This window comes from Pteronotus mesoamericanus, unplaced genomic scaffold (assembly GCF_021234165.1).
Source record: "Pteronotus mesoamericanus isolate MK-2021 breed Mesoamerican mustached bat unplaced genomic scaffold, CSHL_Meso_final contig_46, whole genome shotgun sequence".
NCBI classification, from domain to species: Eukaryota; Metazoa; Chordata; class Mammalia; order Chiroptera; family Mormoopidae; genus Pteronotus; species Pteronotus mesoamericanus.
In genome coordinates this window covers 9767814-9789875 of record NW_026555170.1, presented here as the reverse complement: position 1 = coordinate 9789875, position 22062 = coordinate 9767814, and the positions used below count along the sequence as shown (strand labels likewise).

The window sequence follows — 22062 nt, the reverse complement described above, 5'->3', positions numbered from 1 at the left end:
TCTTTATTAATTTCTCTTTCAATAGTTGACTTTACATTGCATTAAGCTCAAAGAAGCTCTAAACTATAGGACTATTTCACCCCTAGATCCTCTCATTGCTTTTATAGTAATCTCCACAACAGTGGTTCAGACCATTGAGAGACAAGTTTCTATGAGTCTCTTGCATTTCTGCACATCTTGCATGCAAGTCACTAGCTGCCCTTTGTTCTTAACTATATATTCAACTTTGTTTGTAAAGAGAATAGACTTGGAGTACAGAGCTACTGTTTCTCCTTCCAGAGGAAAGGGAAGATGTATTTACTGTCCATTATAAAAGATTCAGGTTCCCTAAGCTCATGTTCCTCTTGCACAGCACCTATATGGAGAGATACTATTTGGCCCTCTTTGCATCACCCTTCAGGAACAGGGGCTCAGAGAACTGCCTTAAATACTTATACTCTGGCTACTGCTAATTTTGTATTAAACTTTCTTTTAAAAGGTTTTACTTACTTATTTTTAGAGAGTAAGGGAAGGAAAAACAGGGGGAGAAAAACATCTTTGTAAGAGAGAAACATCACTCATTTGCCTCTTGTCCATGCCCAGACTGGGGACCAAAACCACGACCCAGGCATGTGCCCAGACTGGGATCAAACTGGTGACGTTTCACTCTGGGGGATGACACCCAACCAACTAAGCCACAGTGGTCAGGGCTGTATTAAACTTTTCTTCCTCTTTGATCCAAGGTTTTTGAATCCTGTACCAGCATCCATTAAACTTTGGCAAGCTAACTTACTAGCTTGTAAGCAGGGTAAAATGTCACTCTTCACAATTCTTGACACAGATTTTTTGGGAATATATGCCCCTTTGAGTAACTGATAAAAATGTATGACTATGCCACCTCAGGAGATTCTTGGATCCCCCGAAGCCCATTCATTGACTGCTATAACAATTAAGGACCATGAGTTAAAAAGTCCCTGTTTAAGTCAAAAGAGGTCACATTCCATGTGTGGAACAGATGCTTCAGACAAATAACAGCAAAATGTAGCTAGATGGTAATGTCTGCCCTTGGAACATGACCTGGTAAATGAACCCAAATGCAGAAAAAATGGAAAAGGGGCCAGACTGAAGTCTACTGGTAAGTCCGCTGTAGTTTGGTTCAACCAAAGTCTGAATATCTGCTGTGGATTCTTTTCTAGAAAGAATGCCATAGCCATCTACATTTAAATTCTATTTCAGCACTGAGCAGACAATCCAACACTGATGTCACAACGTGCAACCCAATTCTACATTTCTTCTCCTGATGGTAGCTCTTCACCACAGTGAGAGACTTTTAACTAGATAGAAAAAAATGGTTACCCATGACCTTGTATACAACACATGTATTTAACCAAGCTGCTGTTATTTGCCCATTTTATACAATAATGTGGGAAAAATAATGTATTCCTAAAACCATGTCACTGTAAGTGTTAAATTTTCAGAAGAGTTATTTCAAAGCACTGAGTAATGTATCTGTTGGAAAGGGGTATATATGCTTGATATGAAGAGAGAGGCAAAGTACATTTAAGATTCTCAATGTTCTATTAATTGAAATTTTGTTTATTATTGGCTCCTTTTAAAAAATGAAAATATGCTTCTTTCTTGTTAATTGCTATGATCAGATTATCTCCAAAAACCCAGTCAAAATTAGCTTTGAGAAAATAGGGTTTTGATGAGTGAAGAGGGAAAAAAAAGGAGTTATACAAGTCCACTATACCATGCTTAAAAATTTTTTCCCTAATGTTTTCATAACAGAAAAAATGTGAAATTACCGTCTTGAGAAACAGAGCTTTTCATGGAAAAATATGTGTATCAGTAGTGTTAAACTGTCACTGACAATTAAGCATAAAATATATGTTTAAAGGATAAAATAATTTTAACCTACCAATAATATATGGAATATAGATATAAGTAATCTACATATATAGAAATAAAGCAAAAAAGTTAATTACCTCATAATAATATACTTGCAGTATCTGTTACTATCATTAATTGTAAGTTTCCTAAAACAATAAATGACTAAATGATAATAAATAAGTGATTAAATGATACATCTATTTTAAAAGTCATTTATTTATTAGAAGCAAAAAATCTTATCCAATCATAAATATTTAAATCTGTCTATACTACAAACATTGAATCAGTTCACCTTATTTGTGGTAAGGGGAGGTAGAGGAAAGCTCCTTTGAAAAACAAAGTTTAAAAATTGTTGTAGTTTGGGCAAATATTTTACTGCAGAAATTTATTCCTCTATAAATGTTTTAGGAACACACAATTTTTTCAGAGATTAGTTATTCCCCTAAGCTCTCTCCTGTCCATCAAATATTACATTGTTAACTTCCTTCTTTATGGTACATCATCTGATTTTCAAATACTTTCAGAGTTATTCTACTGTCTTGATTGAATTTAACCAACAAATGTAGTTATTGCTAAACACTTTTAGTGTTTTTCTTTAGTGCTACATTGAGTCATGTGCATAATATGTCACTTTAAAAAAATAACTTAATCCAGCCTATTTCTTCCACTGCAATGTCCCTCTGGACATTCCTGCAATAAGAGGTCTCCTTCCAAAGATGTTTTCATAGAAGAAAAATATTTAAATAGTCTCTGTTTTGACAGAAACCTGCATGACAAGGATCACATTTGATCTTTAAAAACTTAGTTTATTTGTTTTATAATAAAGAATATTTGTAAATGTCCATACAATTAGAAAAAATATACTTCATATATTTCATGTCCATTATATCATACACTTCAGTTGATTATATCATATATCCATGTCACCTTGCAGTTATAAGTATTTGTAACTGGAAGGAAATGTTAGCAATTCAATACAATACAAATGAGGAGACAAGCTTTAATGGTTAATGAACCTGTGTAGAGTACACCTTCCTGTAAGGATAAGGGCAGACTCACACTGGTGACCAGATTATGCCATTACCTACTGTTCTACTAGTACCCAAAGAGCAACCTCCCATGGTAATATAGATAATGTACTGCCCCAACAGTCCCCATACCCATGGACTCCTGTCTTAAGTACACATCCATTACTGAGTAATGGGTCACTTCTTTACTGTACACAATAACTGACACCCTTTGGTACAGTTTTACTTTTAGGGCTCTCTACTGACTTGCGTCCTAGGGCATTTTAGTAGCACTTTAAATATCCCCTGATCCCGAGATGTTATAGAATTGCTATTACAGTTATCTCTTATACAAAACCACATTAGGTAGAGGATGGTACTACTGTCATACGAAAGGCTATGCCCAATGATTTGTTTAAACTGCTGTGCAGCCACATCAATACTGCATAGAGACAGGCCTTGGGAAATTCTTGACATTCTGGAGACAAATATAAAGATGTGGAACAGTTCTCCCTTTTTGAGAAGAATTCTACCTTGTTAGCAGTTGTTTTCATCAAACCTAAAATGACTACTAAAAAGCATACCTAATTTTAATAGCTATATGCTTCCCTTCATTAATGAAAAGGAATCCATGGTGTTTTCAAATGATCTTGGCTTTCTTATCCTCAATACAAAAAAAAGATCTATGTGATTAAACCCTATGGATGAAACCACATGCAAGAGCAGTATAGGTTATGGAAAAATATGCCTTCATAATGTCTCCTGCTATCTGTATTAGTAACTCTAACTCTTGCATATATAATTCCATTATACTTTCATAATTCAGGGTTTTGAAAATGCTTTTGAACCATTAATATATTTTCCTGGTTAAAATTCTTTGAGATGTTCTTAACAAGAGTCTTAGATAATGAATTTGGGCAAACTCTGGAACAGTCTTTACAGTATTATCATTCTCATTAATTTTCAGAACTACCCACTGTGTTGAGATGATTGTCATGGGCCTAAGACTTCAATTTGGCTAAATATTTTTGCATATATTTCAACATATAAGTAACTAACAGATGTTTAAATGTTAAGTTCATATGGGAGAAATGGTTAAATGTGTTTACTCTGATGTCATGATTTCTTTGCAACACTAATTCTTATTTATTATTATCATGATCATCATCATTGTTATTATTTCTTTATGTATTTCACAATGTCCTCTATGCATTGGTCTACAGTGGATCAATAATTCCAAAATCTCTTCAAAGATAACAAAACAATCCTACCAAACATTCTGGAATTTAAGCCATTTGTGCATTTATAATTATTTTACTTACATCACATCACTAGTCTTTTAAAAGAGAAAACCTTAAATAGTAACTCAAACATTATTTTATAAAATACACAGAGTTCATAGGAAGCATAGGACTGTACTTTATACAGATTATTTTTTAACAGAAAGAGAGTTTTCCATTTATATTCTTATTTGGCTGTAGCAACCTGATACATAATACTGCCCTAACCTGCCAGGAAAAGATGGGTAGGAGGCTAAAAAACAATAGTACTTTTAAGAGAGTTAATGCAGTACACAGTTCCATACTTTCACCCAGTTTATTATTTTTTTCTTTACCTTTCTGGTTATCTCTGAAGACTGCTTCTGCTTCCATTGTTTCATCCTTTAGCACTCACATATCAGAGCAATAAGTATTTCATTACTGGTTTATCTGTCCAGAGACTTGAGAAGCGGTAACAATTAACCCTCCCTTCACAGTGATTGATACAGGCTTTGCTTTCAATTTGTTCCACTACACAGATCATGAAATTCTGAATGCAATCATCCTCATTGACCTACACTTTCAAACACACGGCCACAATGAGACAAAAGTAATTGTTAAAAGGAACACAGGACTACTGAGATCTGCAACAGTCTTAAAAATCTGTTAGATGACCTCCTGGTAAAATTGGCAAATTTTGATGTTAAGGAAAATGATAGCTTTGTGTCCCTGTCTGGAAATATTCCATGCAGCTGATCAATGTACATCATGGTGGTTGCACGGACTACAGCATGTACTTGGAAAATACACAAAGCCATTTTAGAACGGTTATAAACAAGAGTTCAACTGTTAACATTGTAGCTTAACCTGTCTAAAAGGAAATTAAACTGCCTGATTTGTGTATAAAGAACAAACCTTGACCATAACATGGAATGAAGGTGGGGAACGTCACAGCTTTACTCTGTAAAAAGAGTTGCATACGTGAGTCCCTTGTCTTCCCCCTCACCTTCCCCCTCCCCTTCCCTTTAGATGAAGAGTCACATTTTTCACAAAGTCTGAAAAATAGCTTCAAATAAATATTAATCTACTGCAATCGATATATATGAGGAATGGAGGGAGGCTAGTATGAGAGTGGTGACTACAGAACTATATTAAAACAAGGGTTGCAGTTAAAGGAAATCAGGGCAGAAAGGGAGGCAGCAGGCCTGAGGCTCTAATCACAGAACAGAGTGATGGAGATGAACCAATACTGCATGGATTAGCAATGAATTATTTTGAACCGCAATCATATGCCTGCACAGAGAGAGGCAGAAACTAGCCATTACTCATAAACCGATCTGCTGATTGAGGGAGGGGGAGGGGGAGTAGGGGAGGGGAATGAGAATAAATTCATATGCTAAACTAATTCAGAATAATAAAAACCTAAAGATGTGGTTACACTTCAAGTAACATTCTATTTTTAATATATGCCACATATTACATAATATAGGGTATTTAGAGTATACACTATAAAGTACGTTGACTCGGGTAGGATTAAACTAACCACTGGCTCTAAGATTAGGATGTGATCATTTCTCCACTCTCCATTCTTCATTGCCCACCTCCTCCCCCCAAAAAAACATTTCTGGATAACTTTAACACCCTGAAGTTTTAAAAACCTAAGTATTCAGATATAAAGAAGAAACAGCATTCAAGAAATTAACTTCCTTTGGATAATCTATAAAATTCGTATCAAGTGAAGATTCAATTGTTAGAACTAATTCTGTTAAGAAGAAAAAAATCAAAACTGCTGGTAGCAAAAGATTCCTGAGATTCTTATGAACAGACTGTTTAAATGAAGAGCACTTTAATCAGTAGAGGAATCCTCACGTTTCTAATGTCTTGCTGTGCATTCTGCAGGTTATAGTAGCAGCTGGTAGAGGTCATATATCTTTTGTGAGCATCCCAAAAAGGCTCACTGCCAGACTGTTAAATTATGAATAAGCAATGAACAAAAGAATGCAGATACGGTGGTGACAAGATAATCCAAGCAAATTTATCTATGACAAATTTCACAGGATTAACAAATTACATTTACACAGAACAATAAAAATGTGCAAAAAAAAAATGATGAGCCTACTTTTCCTTACAGCATTAGGAAAACGAAAAGTCACTAATCCACAGCATATATTTAAATTTAACTCGATCTAAAGTAAGACATTTATAATATGTTCAAGACATTTTTGTAATATTGTCCTATTTTAGGTAGATATATATAAACATAGTATATCTGGTTTATATAATGCTGTAAACAGTATATATATGGCTTGTTTATAAACCATATGTATACCATTACAGATATTGTGTGCAGTAAAAAATCATCCCATTCATATAAATGAATAGAATATACATGGTTTTCAGAAATAGATCCTGAGAAATAAATTATTCTTGTAAGGAAAAATGTCCCTTCAATCAATGTAATACATATTAGTTACTAAAATATCTTTATTCATTGATGTCTCTGTTTTCTAGGACAAGAGGTAGGTTTTACAAAGTTCCAATATTTCCAGTTGTCCCTACCAAAATACTGCAATTTTTCTAAGTAAAGTCCTTCTGTGTGAAGTTTAGAACTAGTATCCTTTTCTGCAGGAAGAAATATTTACATATTAGGGGTGAGGGACGAGGGAGGGTATTAATTTCAGTTATATTCATATAAAGATGGCCCTGGATCCAATATTAAATTTTTCTTCATATAAAATTCTTTTTACAAATCTTACAAATAAAAAAAGCCCCAGTCTACCAGCAGTTACAAGATATTACTGAAATGACCTATGATTCCATAAAGCAGTCTTAAAATGCTATGTTGTACTGCTTTTCAAAATATGTGATAAAGATTTGTTAAGTTACAACCTAGGTACCCAAGTCAGAGCCCTTTAATTCTGCATTAACATACTGATAAAAATAAAACAATCAGATATAACTTCTTTTAAGATGATCTGAATGCTGTTTTAAATTTTGTAGATTTTTTTTCACTTATACTTTCTATTGACTGTTGCTTTTTATCTTCAATATCTCAGTAGATCGTCTCTCTAAATGAACTCTTTTCAACATTTTATAAGGCAACCTATTCTTTACATAAACAAAAAAATGTGAATATAAAGTGAATATTTAATTAAGATACAAAAGCAAAATAATCAACTCATCCAACCACAGATATTCAAGTACTGTTTGATGGCCAGGGGGAATCAGGGTGGGCCTGGGGGGAGGTGGGCAGAGGTGGGGAAAGTGAGGATATCCATGATAGTGTCAACAATGAAAATAAAGAAAAAAAAGAAGAAGCTATTTGGTTGACAGTATTACAGCATTACATCCAAAAACATTCAGCTAAATGTGGCATGCTTGCTGCTACCTCAAATATAGAATACAAAGAGCAGCCAGGGAATCAGATGCTACAAAGTTTCCTAAGTTGTAGGGGTTTTTTTGTTGTTGTTTATTTATTTTTTAGAGAGGGGAAGGGAGGGAGAAAGAGAGGGAGAGAAACATGAATGTGTGGTTGCCAATCGCGCGCCCCCTACCAGGGACCTGGCCCGCAACCCAGGCATGTGCCCTAGACTGGGAATCAAACCTGCAGGTCAGCCAGCACTCAATCCACTGAGCCAAACCAGCCAGGGCAGTTTCCTAAATTCTTATCAAGAAATTGCTACATGCCAAACTAACCCCTATCATACCTGGCATTAGAGAAATAAAAATATTAACAAACTTTCCCTTTTTCAAGATGCTACAAGTAGGGCAAGTGAGGGGCAGGAAATAATGATCATCTATGTATTTATTGTGGTCCATTTTTAACATGTTATGTTTTTAATTGAATGAGGTCATTAATATATGCAAAACTCTTAGAAAAGTACCTGGCACATAGTGCTATATAAATGTTTGCTGTCATTATTATAATGCCAAATAAGTTGGCAAGAGGCCAACCTGTACAAGTCCTTATCCAGAAACAGTCCAATATCCAGAAACACAGGCACTAAAGTATGTTATTCAGAGAGCTATGAGGCTGTTTCTAACCACTTGGTGGCAAAACTATCACAAAACAAAAACACCTCAACTATAATCTTTAGACAAACTGTGGAACACTCTGGGGCATGGATCAGGAGCAGAAGAGGTCCTGTGTACTTCACAGGCTCTGACCAAACAGGTTTATGCACACAGCAAACTGCTTCTTTTCTAACAAGTCAGTAAAAAAATGTGCCCTAAAGTATATATAGCTATAGAGCTTGCCGACAAATCTACTGGAATATTAAAGAGTAGAGTGAGAATAATTTAAACATTGATTCTTCCTCTAACTTTATAAACACCGCATTTCTGAAATTTTCCAAACATCTGATGAAGGACCAAGAAGCAGAGATCTAGTTCATTATTCATAGCATATACTGTCTTTCTGTGATAGGAACTCTCTCCGGCAACTGCTCAGAAATCCCTGACTTCAAAAATCCAAAAATGCAGGCCCCTCCACACTGCTAAGGTACATTTCTACCCAAACAAACCAATTTCATTTCCAGTATTCAATTTCTAACTCTACCACCTTCCTCGGGACTGAAAAGCCACTATTTTGTCATCTATAAATGGGGTACTAGCACTTCCCTCATAGGGTAGTAGGGAAACTAATGAGAAAATTACTGTGAAGTATTCAGCACAGGGCCTGAAACATAGCAGTGTCCAATAAATGTTTATTATTATCATAAGTGATCTCTTTTTATTTTAAATCCCATCAAACATCTTCTTTAAAATTTGCTATAATTTTTATTTATATAGCATCTTTTTCTTTTCTCCAAGAACTAATCATTTCAGTCATTAATTACAATATTTTACAAGCTGAATCCCTGTTCCCCCCAGGACATTAAACTAACAAGTCAAAAGCAATAGGGAGTCTTATTTATACTTCACTGAATTCTGTACCTCTTCCTCATTCAGAAAAGGTGTTTTATACATTTCTCTAATATTTTACATGACCAATATAAGGATAAGTCTATAATCAGAGCAACAGATCTGGCAGGGGTGTATTCTTCACTACTAACCCATGGTCCATAGTCAATAATTACAGTCAAGGGCCACAAGCACTTTGAGCCATGGTGTTAGGGGGTTTTCATACCGTACCTCATGATTTTGTACAAAAGACCTCAAGTGTTGCAATTAATTCACCAAAATATTATGCTTTAGAAATATATACAGACAATAACTTCCCGTGTTGTTCAATCTTGTCCTAGTCATTGCAGGTATAACAGCAATCACCTCTTACCAAGCCATGTCTTGCTTATGCCCTCTAGTATTACTAATACTACTACAAATTATTCTAACTACGTAAGGTTCTATCAAACTTAATAGTGCAAACATCCTATTCACACTAATGGGGCCCAGAACAGTAAAAATACCACTTGGTTACAGTTGGTGTATTACACTGCCCAACAAGGGGAAAGGGGGGAAGCACTATTTATTGTGAAAATACTAACATCACTTAATGCAAAGCAAACATAACTGAATTTTTCCATAAATTCTGGAGGTTCTTACCTAATCATAGCACAGACAGAAATATTTAAAGTTCTATACATCCCATTATGTACAACTTTGGTAGCATTTAAATTTTTAAATTAGTATTTAATCAATTAATCAACTAAAAATTTCAACACTAACTCTTCCAAGTTTCAGCCTTGTCCATTGTAAACAATTAAGGAATGTCTATAAACCATCTGAACTTAGATCCTAAACCAAGGGCACTGCAGAATTTTTCTTTTTTTCTTAAATCCTCACTCAAGGATTTTTTACTGATTTAAGAGAAAGAAGAAGGGGAGGGGAGAGGGAGAAAGATCAAAGTTAGAAAGAAACATATTGGTTGCCTTCCAAGTATGCCCTGAGTGGGGACTGAACCTGCACATAGCCTTTTGGTGTACAGGACAATGCTCCAACCAACTGAGCCACCTGCCTAGGGTGACAATGCAGAATTTTTTTAAGAATTAATTATTAGTTTATTTTGTTCATTAAATTCCTCTCATATGCGAGGTCATATGGTATTTGTCTTTCACCAACTGGCTTATTTCACTTGGCTTAATGCTCTCCAGTTCCACCCATGCTGCCGCACCACTATGAACACAGGGGTGCATAGGTTCTTTGAATTGGTGTTTCAGGATTCTTAGGGTGTATTCCCAGCAGCGGAATTGCTGGGTCAAAAAGCAGTTCCATTCTTAATTTTTTGAAGAACTAACAAGCAAAATAGAACCAGAGACATAGAAACATGGAAGAGATCAAGAGTGGCCAGAGTAGGGGGAGGAAAATAAGGGTGGAGCGAAGGGGAAGGGACTAGTCAAAGCACATGTATGAGTGACCCGTTACATGGACAACAGTGCGGGGTTGACTGTGGGAGCAGGGGGTGGGCTGGACAGAGGAGGGCAAAGGGGGGGAAATGGGGACAACTGTAATAGAATAACAATTAAAAATAAATTAAAAAATCAATTCAAGCACTTACGGAAGTTCACAGAGGGGGGGGAACATTACTAGGAGTGATTTAGAAATCTTCATAACACATCTCCCACAAATATCCCACAGAATACGAAGCTCCACGGCCTGAAAAAAATAACTAAATAAAAGCTACACTGCCTTCATCACCACCCCCTGCCTACCCACAAAGTGAGGATTTCCAAATACAGGAGTCTGTCCAGAAAAAGTTCAACCACTGTTAACATAACAGGAACAGTTTTCACAACACGGATGTAACCTAACAGCCAAGGAGAGTGGACTGGAATGTGCACGTGTGAACAGTGATGACTTCACTGTACTAGTCAGTCGGGGTGGTAGACACTGCTGACTGAGCATGTGTACTGTGTGGCCATCACATGCAAAATGACTGAGCAAGTAATGCAATAAATCTGCATCAGATTTTGCATTAAGCTTGAACATTCGTCCATGGAAACTATTTGGATGATTCAGAAGGCCACAGCCATGGGAAACTGGTAATTGGCAGCTTCATCACGACAACATGCCCACTCACATCACGTCTCATGCAGAGTTTTTTTGGCAAAACATCAAACCACCCAGGTAACTCAGCCTCCTCTACAAAAGAGATTTCAGACCATCAATGAGATTCAGGAAAATACGACAGGGCAGCTGATGGCAATTGGGAGAACTGTGTGAGGTCCTAAGGTGCCTCTTTGACACTTTGAAGGGGTCTGAGGCAGCATTGTCCTATGTACGATGTTTATTGTATCTTGTATCTTCTTCAGTAAACATCTCTGGTTTTCATATTACTTGGCTGGCTACTTTCTGCATAGGTAAGTAGGTAGGTAGATAGATAGATTGATAGATATGTGTGTCATATATACACATTCATACACATGTATATATGCATGTCTATACTGTTGTGTGTATATATGCCTATATATACATATACACACACACGCACACACATATATATACTGTTGTAGAAAATCTCGCTACAGAGCAAGGGAATTCTGGACTTCAGGTCCTGCTTTAAATACATGCAATGTGAACAAGCCATATACATGCAATTTGAACAAGCCAGTGGATTCCAGTCTAATATCAGGGGCAGAGCAAAAGAGTCAAGGGGTTCATGGAAATCCTGATATTCCTATAACATAGCTCTACTGTAGGGGCAACCATCATGTAGAAGAATTCTGGGGGGAAATCAAACTTCATATCACTAAAAATATCAAGCTATTCCAATCATTAGATTCTATTTAAGCTGCAATGCAATTCTTACCAATTTATTGCTGAGAGTTAAAGTATTCTCACATAACTTTAAGTAAAAATAAAAGTCGTATTTCCAAGAACATGTAAAGACCCAGGGACCTAAATTTTACTCACGATACCATTAGGTACTAAAACTACCTCATGTAACTTTTTTTTTTTTTTTTTTTTTTACCAAAAGCATCAAATAACATAGAATTCAAGTTTGCTCATTGTAACAAATCAAACCTAGTAATTGGCACATTACAGATTTGGAGTAGCTATATGTTTCTTAATTGATAAATTAGAAATTGGAAATATGAAACGATGTTGTAATGTGGGAGGGTGCTACATAATAAAGATCATTATAACTCCTGGCTCTGGAGCTACACGACCTAATATCCTCTCTGGTGGTTCCATGATATGCCCATGCATTACAGTTCTTGTTGACAGTCTGTTGCCTTGGAAATATTTCATTATTTCAGTTTTTCCATTTGTAGACCCTTGGCCTTGTGATATGAAGGCCATCCTATTTCATATTTTCGATTATCATTTAAGCAATCTTGTGGAGCTATTTATATATAAGCAAGTGTTAGACAACGCATATCATCATTTATCACTCTGTGTTTAAGCTTACACTGTAGAAAGAAATGCCTCCCCAAAAGTCTCCACCACCACCTTTACTTTTTGAACCAAAAGCTCTGTGCTACAGAAATATGCTTTGCAAACCAGCATGGGTATATCACATGCTTGACACTTCTGTCAGTCCAATTTGCTTGGTTATACATCCACATAGTGGAAAAAGTCTTTGGTAGTGCTACATAATTTGCAACCTATTGGAGTTTAAAGAAAAGTCAAACAAGTTTAAATATACAAGGTTTTCAACTTGTTTTTTCATTTCTAAAATTCACTTCGTAAGCACTATTAGAAGGAAATGAATATTTTACTGCCTTATTTTACTCAGGTCAGATATTTCAAAAATAGTAAGACAATTCAAAAGATATTTTTCTATGTAAGTTTTTTATTACTGGTATATTTGAAAAGCAGTCAAGAATAGTGTCCATCAATGCCTTTATGAAATTAGTGATTTGAAAACAGTTTTTTAAATGAGTGAAAGAATATCACTTAAAGCAGTGATTATCAACCAGCATGCTGCAAGAGTTTTTAAAACATGCAATACCTGCCGGTTTAGTCAGGGGCATTAACCTCTTTTCCCTTTGACTGTCAAATTAAAAAATGACAACTAACACAACAGTAGCCATCCAGCATGAATAAATCAAAAGTATACCTATTTTTTTTTGTCAGATTGGAAAAACATATATTTTTTTGGTGCGCCACAGAATTTTAGTAATTAGTTTACGTGGACCATGAAATGAAAAGCTTAAAAGTCTCTGACAAAGCATTTTCACAGAAAGTCATCTTTTATAAACCTATTTGTGTTCAACCATTATTAAGAAATACTACTACTAACCAACCAGTTTCAGGCACAAAGTGAACATCAAGGTGAAATAACTCTACTTCACAAGTAACTATTAAAACAAACCCCTCTTGAACAAACCATCTGACTAACCATTTCTCATTACAAAACCAAAACAACTGACATGTGTAATGTTTACACTTAAAGTGTTAAGAACATTTAAAACCCTAAAAACAAAGTGAACCCTCAGGGCATAAAACAACTGTTTGGATACCGGGCCAAGTCTGCGGTTATTACTATTTGAAACATTTAGTTTGTAACTCCTTCATTCCTTCCTCTATGCAGCTCCTTCTACACCCCTACCTCCTTATTACTCCTCCCTCTCCCTACAGGTTAAACCTTCTCAGATTCAACCTTTAAAATGACAGCATCCGAGCTGAACAAGAAGATGCTATTAAAGGGCATTAAATTAAATACAGTATATCCTCCTACAACTTCAATCAGAATTTCAGACCAAGTGTTATTTAGTTCAGCTCTCAAGTGGAGCAGAATAACAAATCGCGCACTTTGATTTACCTTCTTCGAATGCCAAATGGAGACAGGTGATAAAGAACGCACTCATGCACAGGCTATGAAGTTTCCTCTAGAAATTAATTCTATCTTCAAGATTCCTATCTCAGAGAAATTCCCAAAATGGCACACAAATAGGCTTCTGCTAGAGAGATTACTGGGGCCATCCCAGTAAATACATCTACAACCCACAGAACCAGGGAAGGAGGAGGAGGAAGGGAGGAAGGGAGGAAGCGAGGGAGGAAGGAAGGAAATAAAAATCTGATTTCAAAAGCTCTCAAAGTCATGTTGATAAAATTTGTCTATCAAAAAAGTATTTGATATGTAAATTTTTCATAAAACACTAATATTAAATGTTCATTACAGCTATATGAGTTTTCAGTAGCAAATGCTATACCCACTTAACATCTCTAAAAGCTGGATTATGTGTGGTTTACTCTCAGGTGTATGATTTATATAGACATTATCTAGAGTTTCGAGTTAGTATGTACCTACCTAACAAAATTATTTCCTTAATCCTGATCACTCTGAAGTCCTCATTGTATGAAGGAAACAAGCAATAGTGCAACTAAAGCTTTTTAAATAAACGCCTTGTTTAACTATCTCCTTGCTTTCTCTGGATATAAGCTATAGGTTAAATGTTATGTTGTACCAAATATTAAAATGCCCGTGTAATAATAATTAAATTTTGCAACTAAGAACTTCCCTCATCTTCAAGTTCATTTCAGCCTGGGAGGAAAGGAAACATCTTTGCGGAGGGCGGGGTGAGGGGTACATATATCTAACTCTATTAGTTTTCCTCATGAATCCATGGAAGTAACATTTCCTACTTCCAGTGGAGCATTTCCTCTTCAGAGACAGAGATAATCACTTTGCTCAAACCAATATGCTATTCGCAATTAATGTCATTGAGGTTGCCAATTAATAGCAAAACGATGCCAAACAAAGTAGGTTGCGTGGACAGCAGGAGGGGAAACCACGTGGGGGTGTTTAGTTCCTCTGAAACCTAACAACGCCATTCATGTAGGAAGGACGGTGAGGGATAATTTGAATTCAAACTCCCTTTCCCTTTGGCTTTAGTTTAACTAACTTCAAACAGACATGCTGGGATGAGCTCCTTGCCTGGATATGCAATTCTCACCAGGAACTTTTTAAAACACAGATCCCAGAACAGTAACTAACGGGGCACAGATGCTACAACTGTTGGCACATTTTACATCTCGCTGTTTGGTTGCCTATTTGAATTGGGGGGTTTTCCTCTTTATTCTTCCTTTTTCTGCGGGGGTGGGGAGGGTGGGCAGGTGGGGTGGGAGAGAGGAGAGAAGGGCAAAAGGAGAGCGGAGGGCAAAGTCGGGGACCCACTAGTTGCCGAGGCTAAGGGCGCAGCCTGGGCAGCCGGGAGGCAGCGGCCACGCGCCCCGCTCGGCTCCTCGCCTGGCCTAGCAGCTCCGCGCGGAGACGGCTCCACGGCGACTCAGCCCGGGCCTGGCGCGAGCCCGCGCTCCCCGCCCCCGGCCTCCTCCTCCTCCTCCTCCTCCTCCTCTCCTCCGCCCCTCTCGCCCGCCTGCCCTCCCCCTCCCCAGCCTCATTCCTTCCTAGAGAGCAGCTGCCAAGGGATCTGCGGCGGCCCCGGGGATCCCCCGGCCCCCACCCTCACTGCTGCTCCCCGGCACACAGCAGCCCCTTCTCTTTTTTGTTTGTTTTTCTTTTCTTTTTCTTTTATTTTCTTTCTTTCTTTCTTTTTCTCTCTCTCTCTCTTTTTTTTTTTTTTTTTTTTTTTTCCTGTCAGCGAGTCGAGCCGAGCCGAGCTGGTGCAACTGCTCGGAGAGCCTGGCGCCGCCGCCGCCGCCGCCGCCGCCGCCGGGCGGACAATGCGCACAGGGACCGCGGGCGAGCGCTCCGCCGCAAGCCGGCAGCCCGGGTCCCGCGGGCTCGCGGCCCAGGAGGCGGGCTGCGGAGCGAGCCCCGCCACCTCGGCGGCGGAGGCGGCGGGAGCAGCCGCCCAGGCGGCAGGTTCAATAAACAGAAAAGTGTTACCGTTCTCGCCTGGAAGGATCCTGCTGAAAGCTGGGCTTGGTGGGCGCCATCTTCCTGCTATTTTTTTTCCTCTCTTACTTTTTGCCTCTCTTCCCCCTCCCGGGTGGGGGGTGTGGGGAGGGCGGGGGGTGTGCGTGTGCGTGGGGTGGCGGGAGTGAGTGCGGGCGTGCGCGGCGCTCAGCGGCGCCCGTGGCCGTGGCCGAGGCCGTGTTGGCGGCGGCGGCCGTGCTGCTGAGGCAGGGAGGCTACGGAAAAGTAGTGGGGCCGAGCCTCACCGGCGGCCGGCCGTCCCCTCGCGCCGCCGGTGCCTCTCGCTGCAGGTCGCCGCCTCCTCCGCCGCCTGCGCCTTCTGCTCCCCCTGCTCGCCGGGCGCCGCCGCCGCCGTCCATGCGCCGCAGAGCCCCCGCGGCCCGGGCCGCTCCGGCTCCCAAGACATGCCCAGCGTGGAGACAGCGACCGGCGGCGGCGGCGGCGGCGGCGGCGGAGGGGGAGGCGGCGGGGGAGGCTGCCGCGCGGCCCCGCGGGCAGCCCGGCCCAGGGCCCCGCCGCCTCCGGGCTCTCACCGCTGCGCGCCGCCACACCCCCCACAGTCACCCCTCACCCTCGCCACCCAGAGCTGGGCCAGTGGCAGGTGGGGCACACACCGTTCCTGCGGGGGGCGGTCGGGGCCTACGCCAGGAGGGGCGGGGAGGAGGAGGACACGCAGGGGGTTCCCAGCTTGACCGCTGTGAAAGTGTTTCTGGGCATTTTCCAGCTCCTTTGCTCCAAAGCGCTCTCGCACGCAAACACACACACACACACCCCCCTTCTCTTCCCCCACCCTTCCTCCCTCTTCCTCCTTCCTCCCTCTCCCCCACTCCCCCTTCGTCTCTCACTCTTTCCCTCTCTCTCTTCTTCTCTCGCTCGCTCGCTCGCTCGCTCGCTCGGGGACTGGGAAGCTCGGCTGCTGGCGCAACAACGCCACTCAGTTGCAGTTTTGAACACTTCCCTTCTATGGAGTATCACAGCCAGGGGGGAAGGAGAGGAGGAACTGGGAGGCCACTGGAGCAGGCTCGCGCAGGACAGCGTCCAGGGCGCGCCTTCGGGGACAGCGGAAACACACGCGGGTGGGAGTGCGCTGGCCAAGCCGGTGGCCCCAGAGCCCGGCGGGCGGGCGCAGCGGCACAGGCACCTTGTGATCCCGGCGCTCTCAGCCGCTGCCTTTCCCTAGCAGGAGCATCTGCATTTGGCCCGCACATATCTTTAGACTCCGGGGTTCACATGTGAATCCCCAGGACTTGAAATGCAGTTACACACAAACGCTACTCCCGACTGGGCTCCTGGTACCTGGGACGGGATCGGCCCGAACTATGGGCCGGGGGTTCTATAGAGCCCAGCTGCGCTCCCCATTTTGCAGTCCAGCGAGGCCTAGAGAAAGCGCCTCTGGGTGCAGGACCAATGCCGGAATCCTGTTACCTGGGTAGACCCTGGTCAGAGCGTTCTTTCCACTAACTCACTCTACTTGCTGTTGGCAGCTTTGGGGGAAGAGAGTTGGATTAGTCCTGTGTCAACTAGGAAAGTGGAAAGGACTCCCAAAGCACTTGAATAAATGATAGAGCCAGGAGGAAAATATCAGTCCTATGTGAGGCTTTGCACTTTACTTTTAATAAAAAAAATAGAACTGAAAAGGGGTCCCACTCGGACCTACCATTCCAGTAAAGTGAAGTTCAGAGTTGGAAACTGAAAATACGTGTTTTTCATAACAGAGGTGTTCAATCTGTATGATGGTGTTTGAATTATCTTTGGAGTACACTCTACAGGTAGAAGATGAGAGTGATTGAAGAAATGAACTTGAGAGTGTTGAGTCCAAGATACATGGGCTGGCAGGGAGGAGGGAAATTCACCAGTTGGACAACTCCAGGACAGCCAGCCCAGGGCTTTTCTGCCCAAAGATGAAAAATGAGAAGAGCTTGTGTTCTCCAAACAGGCCACTCTGCAGGGACCCTCACCCCTGGACCACCACTACCACCATTCACATCACGTCCTCATCAGACTCCCCAGAAATTTTTAATGCAAAAATATTTTTGGTAAAATGATGTGTCACCATTCACTTTAGCAATCATATCCAGAACTTGAGGCAGAAATTAAGTCCGTCCCTCATAGCCTCTAAAACCTAACATGTTGGTGGCCTATGTTCCGGATGAAGTGCCGGAAGAGAAGAGACTTTGCTCCTGGCTCAGACCCTCCCTCAAACACCTGCCAATAATCTTGACCCACATGACTCACTCTCCTGTCTCCAAATTAACTAAAACTAAAAGCAGTAACAGGTGTCATCAAATCAGAGTAAAGAAACCAAAGGCTACCTTTTTCACAGCTAGCACCTTCTTTTCCCTGCTAGAACAGAACCGAACAGAACAGAGAAAGAGAGGAAGGGAATAACATATCCCAAAAGCTAAATTTTAGAGTTGATTATTTTTAAAGCTTTAGTCCTTAGAACTAGAAGTGGGATTATGTGACTTGATGAAGTGGCCCCAATTCAAAGATGAAGGTGGAAAGCATCAGCGAGCTTTCAGTGTTGGAGTAGGGAACTGTGGAGAGTTACCCCTGGATACTCCTGATTTGCAGGGAAATTGGACCTGGGAATATCTCCCTGGTGAAGGACACTAACACTGAGAACAAACCCACAGGCTGAATTCACAGCCTCCCTCAATGCCTGGAATTCCCTGGAATTATCCAAAAGCCATCTGACATTTCTGACCCTTTATCCCTACTTCACAGTCCACACTATTGTGACTATTGCCTGCACTTCCTAGTTAAAGTGACCACCAGAGTCTGTTGTCATTTAAATATTTTATAATGACAAAAAAAAAAATACCTGAACTATGAAAAAAATCGAATTCTTTTCTCAGTCCTTTATGTTTGAAAGATTCCCAGATCTTTTGTATTAAAGGTTCTTGTAATCACTGAAGTAAAACAAGGCTAGAATAATTTAAAGAAAAAAATCTCTGTACAAGGAACACCCTCTTTTTGAATTATTTCCAAGACTCTTTTTAAAACTTCTGACAGTACTCAGAGCATATAATGAAGTCTCTACAGAATATTTGCAACATTGGGCATCAACTTGGAAAACACTCAACGTGTTATGCAAAATCTCCTCTGGTGGCTGGGCCATTGGTTAGAAGGCACAAAATATGGCAGTGATAGATTATCTTAACCTTTTCAGTTTAAACACTGTTGGTTCAAATCAAAGGTTCTCAAATCAATGAAGTTTGAAATACAAGGTAAAAATAGGAACTGTTGTTTGAATTATGCATTGTGTATATTTTAAGTCAAATGCCATTGGCAAATTTCTCAGATGTTTAATCGTGTGCAATCTGGGAAACACAAATATTTAATTTCACATTTTCATGTGTTCCTTTTTTCTTCATCTTCTAAAAAAACTGAGCCCCACACACGGGAAGCTTACCTTTCATACTACATTGTTAGTTTTTCTCACCATATCTTTGTGATTACATTTTCCATAAAATCTTGGAACATCACAAGTTGTCCTTAAGGAAAAACTTTAGGGTTCTAGGGCGTTGGTGATGGTAATTTTCCCCCTGTTTTTCCTAACTGAATCAAAGAACGTTTATTATTTCAACGCCAAAAAGTCACATTTTTAAAAACTCTATAAACATTTGGGAGAAATGCAAACAAATCATACTTTAAAACTTGCTTGTTTCTCACCACCTAGCCTAACTTTGTAAAATTTGCTTCCTTTTGCTTCCTAACTCGCATCTCTGAATGTTAGGTATTTGCATTATAAAGCGTTTCAGATGAATACTTAACAGCGCGAGGAGACTCGGATTTCAGGCTGTATTTCCCTGTAGTAACAGGTGACACGGTAACACTATTATGTAGAATTGCAAGTCTGCAGCTACACGTGAAAATCGTTCCTATTCTGTTTGGAAACAAATGATCAATCAGCCTCCGGTGATCAATTGCCGCCCTGGTTGCCCGTCAGCACCAGTCCGCACCCGGCAGAGGCACTGAGAAAATACCTCTGAAGGGGACAGGGATCCCAAACTTTGCAAAAGCACCTTGTGCGGTGTCTCAGACTTCGCTGCAACTCTTTGGCTACGCGGGGCTGAGGCTCTGGATTTGGGGCAGGGCAGAAGGCAAAAAGATGATTTCACTTTGCCAGCACATCGGAGTGCCTTTCAATCAGGACTGTGAAATATATTTTTCTTTCTCATCTGTAGGACAAGGGGCAAGCAAAGTGAGCCCTAGCGATGTGCATGTGGGTTTTAAGGCATAAAACAGAAGGCAAAGTGAGTCCCACCCCGGCACCCCGAGGTGGGGGGCACTCTCCCAGCCCAGGTGGGACTACTCACCGCTGCTGGTAGGAGGTGATGCCCTGGACGTTCTGCGGGGTGCCGTTGGCCGCGGCGCTGGCCCTCCCCATGCCCGCGCCGGCCGGTACCCCCGCGGCCGCCCCGCCAGCCGCTGCGGCCGTCACCTGCACGCTGAAATCCGGAAAGATTCGGATCATCGCCGCGGCTTCGGCCCCTGGGCGCGGCGGCTCTGGGCTCGGGCTGGCGGGGGCTCGGGCTGGGGCTCCGGCGGCGGCGGCGGCAGCAGCAGCGCGAGCAGCGGCGGCGGCAGCAGCGGAGCCAGGCACCAGCCTGCAATCCCATTAGTGAGCCGCGGCCACTGAGCGCGGCAGAGAGGAGCTTTGATGTGCGCGCAGAGGACTGGGGTGGGGGGACCGCGAGCGGGAGGAGGAGGTGCGGGGGTGGCGGGGTGCGAGGGACTTGCAAACTGCAAAACGTGTCAGGGTGGGGCCTTTTTTCTCTTTGGGGGGGCGGTGGTGCTCCCCCCTCTTTCTAGGATGTTGCTCTCACTGGCTGCTCCGGCTGCGCCGCGCGAGCCCAGCTGAGGGAAGAAGGGGAGGGGGTGGCGGAGGAAGGATGCACCGGGAGGCTTGGCGAGGACTTGGCCGGTGCATGGGAATGACAGGCAGCGGAGAGTGCCTTTCTTTCCCGCCCCCTACACACACACACACACACACACACACACACACGCACGCACTTCCGACCCAAAGTGCAAGACAAGCGCTCTCTATCCCCTCTTTCCTCTAGAGGAATAACCACCACAATCCAGGCAGGCTCGAGCCTCCCGCCGCTTCCAGCAACCTGGATTCCAGCCCGCGTGTGCAGGAATGGGGGCGCAGAGAGCCTCCCCTCCCAGCCGGGACCCTTTCCTGCCAGTCTTCTGCACACCAAGCAGCACTGGGATTGCCAACTTCAAGTTGGACTACCGGAGAACTTGATGCTTATCGAGGAGAGATGGTGTGCAGAGGAGGAGGGAGAGAAAAAAGCCGCTTTTGTGCAATGGAGAGTTTGTTCCCTTTAGAAGGGACTCTCCTCGCTCCTGGTGGGCGGGCGCGTTGGTCTCGGACCAACTTACGAGGTGGAAACTGTAGGTCCAGCTAGAGGTATCCGAGCGTGCCCGCCCCCCCGCAACCCACACACAATGATCTATCTCTATACGCCCCTTTCGAAAGATAAAACAAATAAATTCGCAGCCACAACTGAAGAGAACTCTGCTAATTCCAACCACCGGGGAAACAAAAAGAGAAAACACGTGCGTTTATTTCCTCGCGTCTCCCAGTTACTTCTCCACATTGTTACATCAGTGTTTCCTTAGGGGGGTGAGGAGGGATGCTCGTGGTGTGGGCGCGCCTTTATAATCACAACTTGCACTTTCGGCTGACTAGGTGGGGGAGGTGAGAGTGGACGGTCCCCCCACCCCATGCCCAGGACCCCATGTTGTCCCACTTCCTTCGTCTTTCTTATGGGTCTAGAGCCGGGACCGGAGTTGCCAGGCCGAGAGATGGTGCAGTCCCTGAGCGACGCGGGGCTTGGGCTCCACTCCTCTTGGGCTCCCGCACCCAGGACCCGGTTTGCCGGTGCTGCCGCTGGTTCCCTATCTGGTTCACCTTTCTCTGCTGCGCGCCGAGGCTCTGGCCCGGCAGCCGGGGGACAAATTGGGCTGGCGGACCGCGGTGGCGACGGTCTTGCCGCCCCGGCCCTCCACCCACAGCGCCTCGCCGGGCAGGCACCTGCTTAACCATTTGAGCCTGGGGCGCAGCCGCCCAGCTCGGACCCAGAGGGATAGGACAGATTGGTCAGAAGTTGCCAAGGCCAATCGCGGTAGAGACCAAGGA

At 42.2% G+C, this 22062-nt stretch overlaps 1 protein-coding gene across 5 annotated transcripts in view; it reads right to left on the bottom strand.

The window, feature by feature from the left end:
- Positions 1-20385, bottom strand: part of NPAS3 (neuronal PAS domain protein 3) — an 853586-nt gene extending 833201 nt beyond the window's left edge. For 2 of the 5 annotated variants that reach the window (XM_054577926.1, XM_054577927.1), the window contains exon 1: positions 20228-20385. In XM_054577926.1, coding sequence (XP_054433901.1) covers positions 20228-20385 — 158 coding nt within the window. Of the gene's footprint in view, positions 1-15875; positions 16197-20227 lie in introns of those variants that run through there. The other 3 variants (XM_054577928.1, XM_054577929.1, XM_054577930.1) reach the window with 2 other exon arrangements.
- Between the last annotated feature and the right edge of the window lie 1677 nt (positions 20386-22062).